General features: G+C 37.1%; 3 protein-coding genes across 6 annotated transcripts; 1 reads left to right on the forward strand and 2 right to left on the reverse strand.

Annotated features, from left to right (window-relative positions):
* Positions 1-331: 331 nt before the first annotated feature.
* On the reverse strand, positions 332-6,698 carry LOC104882595 (uncharacterized). The gene is made up of 14 exons (XM_059734266.1): positions 6,493-6,698; positions 6,183-6,398; positions 4,925-5,795; positions 2,854-3,429; positions 2,613-2,753; positions 2,441-2,506; positions 2,015-2,285; positions 1,531-1,913; positions 1,340-1,417; positions 1,123-1,230; positions 901-1,032; positions 713-816; positions 530-605; positions 332-421 (listed from the first exon to the last, which is right to left on the reverse strand). The coding sequence occupies exons 1-14, from the start codon at positions 6,696-6,698 to the stop codon at positions 332-334; spliced, it is 3,318 nt and encodes a 1,105-aa protein (XP_059590249.1).
* Positions 6,699-8,962: 2,264 nt separating this feature from the next.
* On the forward strand, positions 8,963-14,004 carry LOC100252393 (pentatricopeptide repeat-containing protein At5g27460). Of its 4 annotated transcripts, none has more exons than XR_788180.3 (4): positions 8,963-9,111; positions 9,211-9,448; positions 11,277-12,712; positions 12,911-14,004. XR_788180.3 is itself a non-coding variant. In XM_002283910.4 (3 exons), the coding sequence occupies exons 1-3, from the start codon at positions 9,077-9,079 to the stop codon at positions 12,510-12,512; spliced, it is 1,509 nt and encodes a 502-aa protein (XP_002283946.2). In that variant the 5' UTR covers positions 8,967-9,076; the 3' UTR covers positions 12,513-12,807. The 4 variants fall into 4 exon arrangements, 1 of the variants encoding a protein (XP_002283946.2); XR_788179.3 differs by having other exon boundaries at positions 8,967-9,111; positions 12,853-14,004; XR_788178.3 differs by having other exon boundaries at positions 8,967-9,111; positions 12,879-14,004.
* LOC100257522 (glutathione transferase GST 23-like) lies at positions 12,951-13,898 on the reverse strand. Its single transcript, XM_059734271.1, has 2 exons — positions 13,662-13,898; positions 12,951-13,307 (listed from the first exon to the last, which is right to left on the reverse strand). Exons 1-2 carry the CDS (start codon positions 13,896-13,898, stop codon positions 12,951-12,953), a joined length of 594 nt encoding a protein of 197 aa, XP_059590254.1.
* Positions 14,005-15,688: the final 1,684 nt, after the last annotated feature.

Below are 15,688 nucleotides of genomic sequence, written 5' to 3' on the forward strand. Positions count from 1 at the left end.
TGTCGAGGGTTTAGTAACCGGTCGACCGGATTTGTTTCCCCGGTCGTAAACCCAGTCGATACCCGGCCGCGACAACTGTTATCTTCTTTTTTTTCAAAATGTTTTGTATGAAATTTTTCTTGCTGACGTACTACCCCTCATACAGTGTCTCCTCCAAATGCAAGTTATCAAAGTGAAAATACTTATGTAAGATAGATGGATAAATTGTTTTTTATTTGTCAAATAGATAAGCCATAATATTCGCAATACATTGTCATGTGTATGTACTGTTTCCTGTATAATGTACAATCAGCTTTAAAAATCCTCGTCACATCCTATTAAAAAGTGTATCTCAAACTGCCATGAATCGATGCCGATGCGCATTATGTGATGAAAGCAATAATCTGCCCAGTAGCTTCAATCTATACTTCTTCATCTTGGCCTGCACTCATTCATGTTTAAAAGACATATAAGGAAAGGTTAAATAAGTTGCCGATGCTATGCAATTTTTATATAAATGATGGCATAGTGAAAGCCTATATGTACATACCACATCGATCGATTTGGAGAGTCCCCCATTGGACCAGTTGTCCATGAATTTCATAATAAAAACGCCGCAGTCATTGCTAACACAAAGAGTAATGTGTAAGAACTTAAAAAGCGTGAAATGGGGAGTATAAAATTTGGAAAATGCTATGAAATCAAATTAAACTTAATTGTGGTAAACACTAACTCATTTGGTTGGCATGGTACGTCTGGCATGACAAAACTGTACATGTTCAAGTCTACAGCAACCATTTGTTTCTTGTCGGCAACAAGCATTAGAACAACCTTGGCCTTAAAGAAGCAAAGTAATTGACATTCAAACTTACAGTATGCTGTACAATGCAACTAATATTAAGGGAGTGGAAGGAACCTTACCAATTTTTGTTGTATTCCAGTCATACAACTCCTTTTTCGACCAGGCCGAGAATCCAGGAGCTGGATTCGCTTATTATGCAAGTCATAGACATAAAGTGTCCAATGGTTTTTAAAAAGGACCGGTAAGTAGACCTTCATGATGCCACATACAATGGATTAGCAAATATAATGGGTCAAGGAGATCAGATGATGCCACATAAAACATTGGAATGCAAGTCTGACCTGAGTAACATGCTGATACGAACCATCAAAGGCATACATATATGGATCAAAACGCGCAACAATTGCATCGTGCGTCAAATATTTTGCATTGGAACGAATCACCATGTCCTGTATATCAAATGAACGTAGTTAATGCATGGAAACATGTGCAAACGTGTGGACATGTTATCATAACAAGGGAAATTCAGATGTAGGGGCCATTAAAAGCATTCGTTACAGCTATGTATGGGGAGAGAAATAGTTTTGTCCTTGATTCATCATCGAATTGCAACATTCGGCAAAATGCATCCACGACCTAATAGAAGAAATGATTAAAATGTAATCGATATTCAGATTGACTAATGAGATGTTACATCACATTAAAATTAAAAATAATTGTCGGTCTAGTGGAAAAATTGAAATATTAACATCATTGCCAATCCAAGAGTCTCCCTGGAAAGACGCGAGGTTGCCTCTGGTTAAACTTGTGTCGTGCATGGAAACAAGCTCTTCGCTGCCAACAAAACCATATATGTTAGGGTAATACCATTTGTTGCATGTGGAAACACTTGAAATTGGAGTAGTATATGATATAACATGCCTGGGGTCCAACTCCCCATCAAATACAGTTGCAGCTGCCGCTTTTAGGTCCATCTTTATGGCAGAATGTCGCGTTTGTGCCTGCGCTATGAATGGTGACAATACATTGGGAGCCATCCGACGGACTCTCCGTTGCCTCCCAATGCTATGGGATGGGGCCACAGTCATAGAACGCAAAGGTAAGGGGTCAAGGACGACAACTTCGTCATCAGCTGTTTGTTTGGAGTATCAACAGATTAGTTAACTGAACCCCAATACAATTTGACATAATTTCTACCACTAATGCAGTAATGAATGTGGCCCAAAATGTTACCAATAATAGGTGGATGGCGAATAGGAGTGTCCGGTACTTGTTCGGTGGAATGGGTTGGCATGTCATATCGGGCAGCGGATGAATCAGGCTCGGAATCAGGAAACTCATCCGCTGCATAGCCCGAGTGAGCAGCAGTAGGTGAATGTACACTTCTTTTTCTTCGACCATCCAATCTTTGGATCAGACCACGCATGATGCCAAGCTGGTGCTGAATGCCCTTTTGATAAGAATTTATTTGGCGTTCAGCTGCGTAGTACTTATCCAAGATTTCCTGTCACATGAGAACGAATTGGCATAGGCAAATTTAATTTCAAACTACTTAAAAGAAAATTGGTTAGAAGTTATTAACAATATAGCGATGATAACCAAATTGTTATGTGATTCAGATGGACTCAATGCATAAAGTAACAAGTAGTTTTAGCATACATTACTACTTGTCGGTCCACTGTCATCCTCGACATGTGTACGGGGCGGTGACGATTCAGCAAACGCCTGCATTATGAGAACATCAGGCATGTTAAGAACATAGAAACATTGGAGGTATTCACATTGCATGTAAATCAATATATAACAAACTTCATGCCGAATCAATGACTACCTCGCCATGTCCAAAACTCCCAAACTCACTTATCTCAGCAGATAAGCGCTCCTTTATCAACTCATCTGACCATGCTGAGAGTAGGGGCGCTGTCATCGGAACATGAACGGAAGGAATTTTGAATTTCATTACGTAATGGAGCTGCACAATGGAAATAAACATATGTATAATTCTTACTTGTTGGTACTGATGTTAAAAAAGTCAAAGTTACCAATTAATGAATGTTAAAGCAGGCCAATACCTGGAGGAAAATAATGCAACCATGAACCCAGACGCTGTTCCCTTGCTTAAATCGTCTTATACCCTCCACAAGCTGGTCAACAACAAATTGGCCCCAATTAACATCATTTCTGAAACCATCTTCATGGATGGTATGCCACAAGTTTCGGCATCCATCAATCCTTGAGGTGGGGGCTAATAGCGTCGCACAAGCGTAGTAAATGAAGCATCTACGGAACTCCTCCCCAATTGGTAAGTTGAGGAGTCTCTCCTCACATGTGTTGAGGGTACCGAATGGATGATCAGACGGGGTAGTAGCAATATCTAGAATCCGGCCAGTCGTCGGGAGGCCAAAGACAAGGCCGACATCAGCAGCTGTCAGATCATACCTTATGTGGGATGTAATCTCAATGCGTTTGTACCCAACATTAAAATGGGCAATCAGCCATGTACAGAGATTATGCCGGATCTCCTTGCAATTTAAGTGAAGAAGACCTCCAAATTGAAGGTCTCGAACCACGTCCAATTTCTCAGGAGGGAGCCTGTTGCATAGTTTTAGAAACCGAGAAGATGAACAACGTGTGCATAATCTGGTGGACTGCATTGAAATGGTTGGAGGTCATTAGTAGTTTACAAATGAATTTTATATATGAAAAAATTAACATCAATAGGAATACGTAAGCGTTGTGAATAAAGCAATAAAATTGAATGAACAAACAAACATATTCATGTGGGATCATAATTTACGATTGGATGTTTATGTTATTCAATCTTTAACATCAAAAACAACTATAGGTCGTAAGTTGGGAAAAATATGAAGTATCCGAAATAACTTATCAATATTTAAAAAGAAGAAAGAATGCATCACCTCCGTAGTGGCCATAGAAGAATGAAATGATTGTTGTAAGATTCAACCTTGGAAGAACGGGCACCTGGAAATGCATGTTATAGTAGTTAATGATGACGTGGAGAAACTAATAATAAAGGGAAAGGTCAATTGACTATTTGGACAATTAATCTTTTTGATTAATTTGGTAATGGTGTTCCATAATCATAGTTGTAAGGGAAAAATAAATGAAATACATAACAATATGACATTTTACGATAACGCGTTGAGTTTGGAAGGAAACACGTGTATGATCGATTATCCAACCAGCAACCAGATAAATTACTAGATAATAACCATATGGACAACGTGTGTAACAAGTATATCTAATTGAGGACAAATTGAAAGACAATTTTTATGACGTCTTAGAAATTGATGGCACATTAAAATAGGTGCAAGCAGAAGATAATGTGATAAGAGGACTAATTCACAACTTGGAAATAAATAAAGGGGTAGTCTCGCTTTATTGAAAAAAAAAATTTTGTCACCCCAATACGTAAAATAATGTAACAGAAATTGTCATCCTTAATGAGGCTCCAAATAATAAATGCTCGATAATGTAGAGACAGAGATGGAATTAAATAACAACTAAAAAGAAACCACATTCAAAGTGCACTTTCAATTAAGTTGGTTATTGAAAGCAACTCTAACTAAGAAAATTTCCAAAATAGTGCATCGTGCCTATAAATAGGGCAATACAGAACAACGAGAGTCAACAACCCCATACCATATACCATACAACAGCATGTATGGAATGATACAAAATGAGGAAATTGTACAACCAAATAAAATGCAAATGTCACGGCAATGGATTATTACATTTAGAGCGGTTGTGACCTATTCCATTGCATCGAGAGCAATGAATTGCTCTCTTATGACAAAACTGTGATTCAATGCGCAATCGTCGGGGTCTTCCTGGAGGGCGTCTCACATGAGGGGGTTGGCAAGCAGGAAAGGAGTTGCCCGCGCAATCTATAACATATCCTCGATCGTCACAAAGTTTCGGCATATCGTGTGTTGGTAATGGTTGAAACTGACCCGAGTAAATCAAATCTTGCATGGAGACATGAAAACATGGGTCAATATAGTCATACACGTCGTGTCTCAGTGTGCGGATGACAGCACATACGTGTGCACATGGCAAACCGGACATTTGCCATGTCATGCAAGTACACGTCCGTTGATTCATATCGACAACCAAATAAACCTCTCCAGTAAACACCTTAAACGTCCCTCCCAAATAGGGTAGCACACTAATCGGACCAGACCTCATGATATTTGACATTAACTTCTCTTCAGTTTTCGGTCCAACCACGCTCTTCCACTTTTGTGTATCACGCATATGGCTGTCCAACATGGCTACAAGTTTATCCATGTGCATTAACAATAAAGTATAAATTGTTTGGTGACGCTCTTCTCTTAACCACGCATTGAACGCCTCTGCAATGTTAGTTGTCATTTTGTCCCAGCGCTTTTTAAGAAACTTTGACATTGCCCAATGTTCGGGATTGTTTTCCGCAACCCATTTTGCTAGGTTCTCATTGAAGCGCACAAGTTTTTCAAATGCCTCATTGTAGTCTATTTCCAACCTAGCATACGCAATGCTGTCCAAAAGTAGCAAAGCATCTTCTTTTCCTTTCTTTCCTCGAATGGTTTGCTTATTGAAGAAGCTAGAAAAGTTTTCCTTCACATGTCGATAACAATACGCATGATTTCCTGTCCCAAACAACTCGGAAACACTACGCAAGATTCCCTGATGTCTATCTGATATAATAACAACTTCTTTACCATCTAATACCCCCTTTAATTTATCCAAAAACCAATACTTGTCCTCATAATTTTCTGAACTTACCACACCAAGGGCCAGAGGGAACATTCCATCATCTGCATCATATGCAATGGCAGACAAAAGAGCTCCCTTATATGGACCGCTTAGGTGGCACGAATCAATAGCCAATACAGGTCGACACCCCATGATGAACCCTTGAATTGAAAATGCATGGGCAATGAACAATTGCATGAAGTGACCTTCTTGGGAAGTGTACTCCGCAATTGTGCCCGGGTTTATTTCTCTTAGCCTATGGCATAACCAAGGGAGAAACGTGTAAGAGTCGCGTGGTACTCCATATATGCGCTTTTTTGCCTTCTCTTTAAGGTGCCATGCTTGGTTATATGTCAATTGAACCCCATGATCACGTTCAAAATCCTTACAGATTTGACGAGGAAGATAGTCTGGAGTGGTTCTAAACACATCTTCAACAACAACCGCACCTCTCTTTGAAGAAACCTTCACCTTAGATGAACACTCATCCTGAGCTATATGATTATGATTCACTTGGTAAGTATGAACTCGCAAGATGACATTTCCCTCGACAGCGTGAGCTGTTATCTTCCAAGGACAACCATCAACCGAACACTTGACAGACATATGCGTAGGGGAATTTTTCTTGTACTTGTATTCAAACCTTCCACCTAATGACATTTGGTAAATTGCATTGCGAAACTCCTCGGCATTTTTAAATGTATGTCCCGACCCTAATATTGCCTCACGAAAACGAATCGATTCCAAAGGGATGTACTCAGTATCTGCAGCACGCGACGCAAAACCTCTTGATAGCATCATAGTGTTACGAATTGGATCGCATGATGCATTAGAGGACGGGAACGTGATAGGTGGATCTCTGCATTGACATATATTAACATAATTAGACTACGTGATGTGTAAAATTGATATTCACAATTTTTTAAATAAACATTGATGTTAAAGTCCATTACCGAAATGCCAACTGTGAATTCGGGATATTTGCTTCAATGGCTTCCACAGAGGGTAAGTCTACTAGGTATACATTTGCAAAGTCATCACTATGGGAAACCACGTTATCCAAATCATCCTCATCTTCTAAATCTTGGATGACTCTGGGATTGAACTTCAACGTGTAGTGCATCTTCATCACGTCAAGGGAAATGTCAAATTTCTCCATGATTTTTTTGGTGAAATCTTCAAATGCCATTCCTTTATATATGTGAATACCTTTGCTTCTTCCACCCAAGTATTCCCATTGCCCATCATTTTTTTGGACAAGTTTGCCACCCACAAAAATGTAACAATATATCCTATTAGTTGCGTCCATTAACCTATACAAACATAGCACAAATATCATATTATAGATCAAACAATTATGCATATTATAGAAAATGGCCTTCATATTTTCTCTCATTTGCCCTTTTGCTTTCAAGTTCAGACTATTACTAGTCGCCATGTCCAGATTATCACGCATCATTTATGCATATACTTTTCCAAATGTTACTTCACTTATTCTATTTTTCACTGGTTGGTCGACTCTTACTCTGTTTTTTGCAGATTGCTATGACCCTCTAGATCCCAATAGGAACATCACAATTACTTTTCAGACTTATAAATGGACACATCATGCCAATGTCATTACTGTTTTGGCTCATACTCAATAGACAACTTCAAATTTAACTTAATTTCAATTTGCTTCAATTGTATGCTGAAAATAATATTGCATTTGCTGCATTTGATATTTAGCAATTGTGAATAGTAAACATGGAAAGAGGTATTTGGCCACTACAATGATTGTTGGAAACCATTCTGGATTTCAACGAGAAATCCCTTAATTGGTTTCTTATGTATTCACTCCCTTAATATTGGATTTCAAAAATAGAATTAAGACTCATTAAACTGCCTTTGAACTGATCTGTTTCTTTATTTCGCATTTATATTCATGTTAGCTACAGATTTCATGAAGTTCGAAATGATAATCTATCTACACATACTAGGTATCCCACAATATCTCATACTAGAGGGTTCAAAGAACTTGGGTTTTTTTCGAAAATAGGTAACAGGCGAACTAGCGAACTCAACTAGATTGCCGCACGAGGAAGTAAATAGAATGCTCAATGATATAATTTGAACGAAAGGACAAAAAATATGTTTGCAAAAGAGAATCTATTTGCATTTACATATGATATATTAGAATAAAATTGCACCTATCAAACTAACTTTTCAATTCAATATGCAATGCTAAACCAAACAAACATAACTGAACCAAGTAAAATGCATGGAAAATCAAAATATATTTTTATGTCATCTTCAGCATCACAATTATCATGAATGGCAATCGAGGGTTCTCATATTCATGGACAAACAAGTGAATCATGGTGACATCACAGTTTAATAAAAAGAAGTGATTTTTCCATGTCAAGGCTATCAATCATGTAAATCGAACACAAACATAATTATCTAAACAATAACTTTTTTCATACCACGACATGCATATGCAATTAGCCCATGCGGATCCTCACTATTTCAAACTGTGAGCCATGTCTTAAAAAGACCATAACCCACGCCATGTCTTAGAGCCAGTTACGGGGTTTAAGCTTTAAGCTTAAAATAAAATACTACTTTACCTGATGGTCAGAGAAGCTCCCTCCTCAATGCTCAGCATGGGACGACACCCACGGTGGGGATTAATGGCACACTGAAATCGCCAGATAAATTTGGGCAATGTATTTGGGCTTAAATGAATTGGTCGGGATAGCCGAAATGAAGCATAAACTGAAATTGTTGAACCTACTAACCTCAACTCTCAACTACTTCGCCACGGAACCCAAATCCGGTGGTGATCGTCGACAACAATGGATTCACAGAGGTGAAAAACTCCACCGTCTACACCTAAAATCGGATGGCCGGGAAACTCCACATGAAGATAGGATTAGGGCATTCTTTGGGCGGAAACGAGGGAACACTCAGGAATGTGAAAACGCCTCTCAATTTTGGGGAAAACGAACTGGAAATCCAACGTCGATTTTGTTTTTAATCGGATGGTCGGCAAACTCCAGATGAAGAGAGGATTAGGGCATTCTTTGGGCGGGAACTAGGCAAACACTCAGGAATGTGAAAACGCCTATCCAACGTGGATTTTGTTTTTTTTTTTTCATTAGCCAGCCAAAGGGCATTTTCGGCATATTATAAATTGTATAGCCTTCTTATCAATTTTGAGACTTTGACTGGGTGTTGGGCTTAATTTTGTTACATAGATGGACCATTTGTTAATTTTTGGGTCTAGCTGGGCCCAAAACACAATTCTCCCAAAAAACAAACACCACCTAAACTTTTTTTATTCAATCAAAAAAACAAACACCACCTAACTATAATTATTAATTACTACTATAATAAATAAAAGGGTATGTGAGGAAATTATTATAAAAGTACATATATTTAAGGCGGGGAAAAAAGGTACCATGATCAGAGTGGTGCAACACAAATGTGAAGGCGACTTGAAGGACGGCCGGGAAACTGCGGGTCTGCGACGGTGATGCCACTGAAACAACTGCCATGGCATTTCGATGCCTCTTCTTCACTCTCAGACGGTAAGCACTAGCCGCACGCATCACCTCTCCCTCTCTCACGAACTCACCCTCTGGTATATACAACTCGAAAACCTGACAAAATAAATAAATAAATTGCAGTTACGCATACTCATCAAGGAGGTCTATTTCCTCAAAAACCACGCCAATGGATGAGGCAGCATGTACCTGTAAAAGGGATGACCTCACGAGCAGGATGTTGAAGCTCGTATTCCCTAGGCGAAGCGCCACCGCGGTGCTTCAGAACTGGATCGATCAAGGCCATAAGGTCACCGCTTCCGACCTTCGTAATGTTTCCAGACAACTTCTGAAATCCAAGCGCCACAAACACGCACTCGAGGTTCCATTCTTTACGCCTTTCCAAAAAATTCGGTGCTTTAGGGTTTAGCATGGTTGTCGTTAGGAATTGTGAAATTGCAATTCAGCATCTTGACTCATCCAATGCCTACATCGTTTCTTAATGGAGTTGAAATTTGGTCTATCTATCTAATTAACTAGTTCTGATGCTACCATTCGAATGGCGGTTTTTTTTTCCCTTTTTTGGATGAACCTGGTAGATACAATGCGTATGACTGATTTGCCAGCCCATTGATCATCTGATTGAATATCATTCCTTTTTGAAATTTAACTAAACCCAAAAGCAGAACGGGAATCGTGGGAAGGGAAGGGCCCAAGAGAATGAGGAAGTGGGAAGAAATTTTGAATTCCAATGTTTGATCCTACTTATGTTGTCATGAGAAAGGATTCAGAGGGGATTTAGTCAGAATATAGAATGCGTGAATCCCTTTCAAAAAGGTGGAATTTGGACAGCGCTCAGTCTCAACACTTGAAAATATTTCTGTTTCATATCCTGCCTATTTTTTTACCATGGTCTGAGGATAAATCACACTAACAGAAAATAGCTTCATATTTAAATTCCCCTGAATGCAAACATGAGCAAGTAAATAAAATCCAATTCTTTTTGCTCCTTTGTATTGTTACATTTCCCTTAACCAACTATTTGGTTCCAAACGCAATCTAACTAGTTCATAGTTCGTTGCAATTTCACCATATTGAACTAGTGGAGAAAATATTGGAACTTGTGTGTTGAGTTTGCAAGAGTTGAAAGTGTGCAGTTACTAATAAACAAGACTAAATTATACAACTTTGGATAGCAACACCATTTCTTTCCATACAAAAACTGTGTTTTGTTAGTGAGGTAAGATGCCTCCGAGAAAGATAGAGAACTTGTTCCAAAGGGGTAGAAAGACTAGGAAACCTTGCACTTCAAACCAACTTCAAAAACCATCTCATAAGGCCTTTAAGGGGTAAATTTCCCCTAAAGAAAATAAGGATACCATATTCCCACTTTGATGGACATATGGTAACATATGGTCAGATTTGATGGAGTTGACTTACCACAGCATATAAAGCCCCAGTCTGTATTTGATGCCTGGATAAAGTCAATGGTTTGTGAGTGTGACTTCCTTGTGATCCTTTATATGAGAAGTAGAGTTTTGAGCAATCAAGGAAGTTCTTGAAGCATCTTAATAATAAAATGACCAACTGAAACTTTTTACAAATTCTTCCTTTGAAGCTAGTGCTTTAACAATTGGAAGAGGCTGAATACATTCTTGATGAGTGCAAGTAATATTCTAGTTCAGATGTTGATATGCCCTCACGTAACATGTTTTTTGGATGCATTTGTAAGAGTTGGGTTTACCTTATGATTCAAAAGAATCATGCTGGCAATATTTAGGAACTATGGGTTTCTTGAAGCTGAATAACTTGGTCCAACTACTAGGAAGAAAAGGAAAGTTGCTACATGAAATCCTAAGCTTTCTCAGAGATCTAAACACCATTGCTGCTCTTTTATATGCACATTCTTAAGATCAGTGATTACATTTAGGGTTGATGTATTTTTATCAACCTGTTTTTTTCTTCTGATTTTACCTATCAAAAAAAAAAAAATATTTTTGTTTTATTATTCAGGTGTAAAATCATGTCAGTTCCTTGAATCTGTCTGCTTGAACGTTGCCTTGTCACATCTAGTGATAGGACTAAAACAACAGACAAAATTAAGCTTTGTGTTGTTCAGATCCCTAGTTGTCATTGGTGCATTTTATCACTAGCCATTTTACTTAATTCTTACTGTTTGTTCAGTATTTCATTTCTAGTGTTCCCCACAGATATTGGCATGGATGGAAGCTCAAAACCGATTTCAGATGTCAGCAGCTGATCATGCCATCAGATTGGAATTAATCATAAAAATCCAAAGTTTAGCAGAGGCCGAAGAGTATTTTGAACATTTACCCAATTCCTCTTCACGGAAAGCGGCATGTCTACCTCTTCTTCATGCTTATGTAAAAGAAAGGGCTATTGAAAAAGCTGAGGCTCTCATGCTGAAGCTGAATGACCTGGGGCTGACTGTGAGCCCTCATCCATTTAATGAAATGATGAAGCTTTATATGGCTACATCTCAATTTGAGAGAGTGCCCACTGTGATTCTGCAAATGAAGCAAAACAAAATACCCTTAAATGTTCTATCCTACAACCTCTGGATGAGTGCTTGCAGTGAGGTATCTGGGCTTGCTTCAGCAGAGATGGTTTACAAAGATATGGTGGATGATAAGAACGTGGAAGTGGGGTGGAGTACCCTTTCTACTTTAGCCAATATCTATCTGAAATCTGGACTTATCAAGAAGGCCAATTTGGCCCTAAAAAACGCAGAAAAGAAGCTATCTGCTCATAATCGCCTTGGTTATTTCTTCCTTATTACAATGTATGCCTCTTTGAGCAATAAGGAGGAAGTTCTTCGGCTTTGGGAAGCTAGTAAAAAAGTGGGAGGTAGAATCACATCTACCAATTACATGTGCATATTGTTGTGTTTGGTAAAGCTTGGTGATATTGCAGAAGCTGAGAGAATTTTCAGGGAATGGGAATCCAAGTGTTGGAAGTATGACATTAGAGTCTCCAATGTCCTTCTGGGTGCATACATGAGGACTGGATCAATGGACAAAGCTGAGTCATTACATCTTCACACATTGGAGAGAGGTGGGTGTCCAAATTATAAGACATGGGAGATTCTTATGGAGGGATGGATGAAAAGCCAAAATATGGATAAAGCCATCAATGCCATGAAAAAAGGGTTTTCCATGTTGAAACATTGTGATTGGAGGCCAAACCATGGTCTTGTAACGGCCATTGCAAGGTACTTGGAGGAGCATGGGAATGTTAACGATCTGAATCAGTATGTTAAAGTTATTCACCAATTAGGTGTTGCAAAATTACCATTGTATAAATCTTTACTCAGAATGCATCTGCTCTTTCAAAGACCAGTCTTTGACATCCTTAAAATGATGGAGAAGGATGAAATTGAGATGGATGATGAGACTTCTGCCCTTGTTCAAGCCTTCAAAGTGTAAGCAGGATTAGTGCTGTACGAGGTATCTTAATGACTTGCTATGGATGCCAGAATTCTACTTCCTGGATTGTATTGTTTTTTGGGATCAAAACCTTCAAGCAGGGAAAAAGGGATAAGCGAGGATGACAGAGGAGAAGATGCTATAAATGAGGAAATGAACTATATTGGTCTCAAAGGAGTTGGTTCTCTGTTGTTTACATGGTAATGTAATTGCAGAATAGTTTAAAAATATTTCACATGTTTTTTATTTCAAAATTATTAGTAAAAGCTGAAGTTCCTATTATTATTATGAACAACATACAGTCCTCAAAATGACCATCATTTTTTATTGTCAATAACAGCTGAAGTTCTCATTATTAACATGCAGTACCCAAAGTATCTTATACAAACCACATGCAGATGCCCTAAAGCCAGCTCATTTGGAGATAGCAGTAAAACTTCAAGTCAATGCAGCCATCAACATCTTGTGGAATTCTTTGGTGTGCACTAGCAATTTATCTTGAGGTGGCAAACATTCTTTGATAATAGGAAGCTTGAGGAATTTCTGGAACCATGCACCGAGCAAAGGCGTCATCTCTACATCAATCATGTTTACACCAGCAACTTCCTCATTCATTCGAGCCCAGCATCCAATCCAGCCAACAGCAATGTCTAGAAAGCCTATTGTTTCACCCCCAAAAAAGTGCTTCCCCTCCAGAGCACTCTCCAGAGTTTTCAGATTCTCTCGAAGCTCTTTTGCAGCTTGCTCCTGCTCCGCCCCTACCTTGGAAAATGCTTTAAACATTGTTGGCACACACTGAAAAGGGAGAATGATCAAATATTGATTTAAGTGAGGTCAGTAGTACTTCGCATGCAGTTTAATTGGATAGAAATTTTGTGCTTGCTTCTCCTACAACTTAAAATTTATTCACTCACACAAAGAAACTGTGGTGTTCTAAGAGTCTAGGAAGATTTTGTGGTCCATTACGACAAAGTTTTAACAATTGAATGGTGCTAGAATGCAAGATTTGGAGCCACCCATGGTGGATACAAGAGTTTAATCCTGTAATATGTGAAAGACAAAAAGGAAGGTATTCATTCCTGTACCTTCTCATCTGCAAATTTCGCCCAGAAAGGGATCTTGTGGTAAGAGTGGATTATGCTTCCAAACTTCATCTATGTATTCAATTATCACTAGTGATTCAGCCAAAGGCTTACCCTTGTGCACAAGAACTGGAATCTTCTTATGAACAGGGTTGTACTGCAAAAGCATAGGACTCTTGTCTAGGAGATGGTCTTCCACATACTCATAATGGATTTCTTTCAGCTTCAAAGCCCATTTAATTCTCAGGGCAAAAGGACTTGCCCAATACCCAAGCAACTGCACTCCATCTCCATTTCCAGCCATTCTCGGTTTCTAGTTTAGCAGGCGTGTATATGTATATATTACATCTATACACAATGGAACCTTATATGCATTATTTTTTTCAATGTCATTTGTCCATATCTTTACACCTCGATCTCCTTGATTTTAATCATTGTTCAGTGACATTGACCTTATCATACATATTTAACAATCTAGATCTTTGGTTTGGTACGTATCACTAAAGTCCTTGTTGTGCGATAATACCTTAATATTTTCCATATATACGTATAGAGAGATGTTTGGCAAACTTACCACAAATTTTTTGAAGCCTTGTTTGACTCTATTCCAAGTAGTCAACATCAATAAAAAAAATTGGGAACAACTTGACTGGGGGTTGTGTCCACTACTCCAAAGGGGCTGAGAAGTATTCTCCAAAAGGATAAAAAATGAAAAGGCTATTAATTTTATTATTTAATTTATCTTGCAAGATTTTAAAAACCCAATATTTATGAAATATTTAAAAGTTTATATATTTTTTAAACTTTTTATTATGTATATACAAGTGAATTCCTAAAAGAAAAGTAGCGAGCTTATATGTTTTTTAGTTTATTTCTTTTTCTTTTTTTTTCTTTTTATTATCTTTTTTTCTTCACATACTGTGAAATCAAACTCCACCAAATGCAATTCGGGGTCCTAATGATTATAATCAAGCTTATGCATCCGCTCGATAAAATTGAAAATAAAAGGTTGATAACCTAGAACAGCCTCTCATCATTCACAACCATATTTTTGAAAAATCTTAGTTGTCCGCGGTACAAACAAATAAGATTAAAGTAAAAAAATATAAACAAATTGAAATTAAAGTATAAATAATGAGACCTAAAAATATATAATAATATTCAGGTTCTTATTGTTTATACTCTAATATGATTTGTTTATATCTTTATATCTTGATCTCATTTGTTTGTATAAATGTCTGATAATATTTAATGATTCAAACATTTTATTTGATGAGCATATATATATAATGTTTTTTCAATGAATAGTAAAAAAATACATTTTAATAATATATATATATATATAGGGTCTTATTGTTTACATCATAATCTCATTTATTTATATCTTCATATCTTAGAATAACTCACATATTCTTCAGTATATGTAGAATTAATTAAAAATAATAATAAAAATATGTAAGAACGAACAATTTTTATTGAAAACATTCTTTTGATAAATTCCCTAAACTTTTATAGTAAATGGGCTATATATAGAATTATGATTAATCAAATATTGCAAAGCCCCACACTTATTATTGATCAATCTATACTAGCACCATAATCTCAAATTAGGGGGTAGATTAAAATTAGAGATTTGACTAATTTAATTGTATTATTATTCAACGATCTAAATCTTATCATATATATTTAACGATTCAAATACTTTATTCAATAAGTTATATATATATATATATATATATATATATACCACAATTTGTTTTAAGTCTTTCACTTAAATTTAATCTCTTAAAAGGCACTTAGCACAGAATTAGACAAGCTCTCAACACACCGGCTACACGAGTATGAATCCAAGATGGTCAAGCAAGTCTCATCTCTTACGGCAAGTTTCAGCCGTGAATTGAAGGACATGTTCAAAGAAAATGTTATGAAAAATAATTCAATTCTGGAATATATGAAAATTAACTTAAAATTAAAATTTATATATTTCTAAATTATTTAATTTTTATATAAAAATATATATATACAAAATAAACTAAAAATAATTTATTAACTTTATTTACTTATTTTTCTTCACATTTTCTTTCATTTTTTACT

Source organism: Vitis vinifera, chromosome 18 (assembly GCF_030704535.1).
Source record: "Vitis vinifera cultivar Pinot Noir 40024 chromosome 18, ASM3070453v1".
NCBI lineage: Eukaryota > Viridiplantae > Streptophyta > Magnoliopsida > Vitales > Vitaceae > Vitis > Vitis vinifera.

Excerpts from the sequence above, each read along its gene's own strand:
- LOC100252393 (XM_002283910.4), top strand. The coding sequence starts at position 9,077 with ATGGCATTTCGATGCCTCTTCTTCACTCTCAGACG. Across the intron at positions 9,112-9,210 it reads CTCTTCTTCACTCTCAGACG|TTACGCATACTCATCAAGGA; the intron begins GTAAGCACTAGC and ends AATAAATTGCAG. Across the intron at positions 9,449-11,276 it reads GCCACAAACACGCACTCGAG|ATATTGGCATGGATGGAAGC; the intron begins GTTCCATTCTTT and ends TGTTCCCCACAG.
- LOC100257522 (XM_059734271.1), bottom strand. The coding sequence starts at position 13,898 with ATGGCTGGAAATGGAGATGGAGTGCAGTTGCTTGGGTATTGGGCAAGT. Across the intron at positions 13,308-13,661 it reads TAATTGAATACATAGATGAA|TGTGTGCCAACAATGTTTAA; the intron begins GTTTGGAAGCAT and ends CTCCCTTTTCAG.
- LOC104882595 (XM_059734266.1), bottom strand. The coding sequence starts at position 6,698 with ATGGAGAAATTTGACATTTCCCTTGACGTGATGAAGATGCACTACACG. Across the intron at positions 5,796-6,182 it reads CAAATGTCATTAGGTGGAAG|GCTAAGAGAAATAAACCCGG; the intron begins GTTTGAATACAA and ends GTTATGCCATAG. Across the intron at positions 1,418-1,530 it reads ACTCTTGGATTGGCAATGAT|GTCGTGGATGCATTTTGCCG; the intron begins GTTAATATTTCA and ends TTCTTCTATTAG.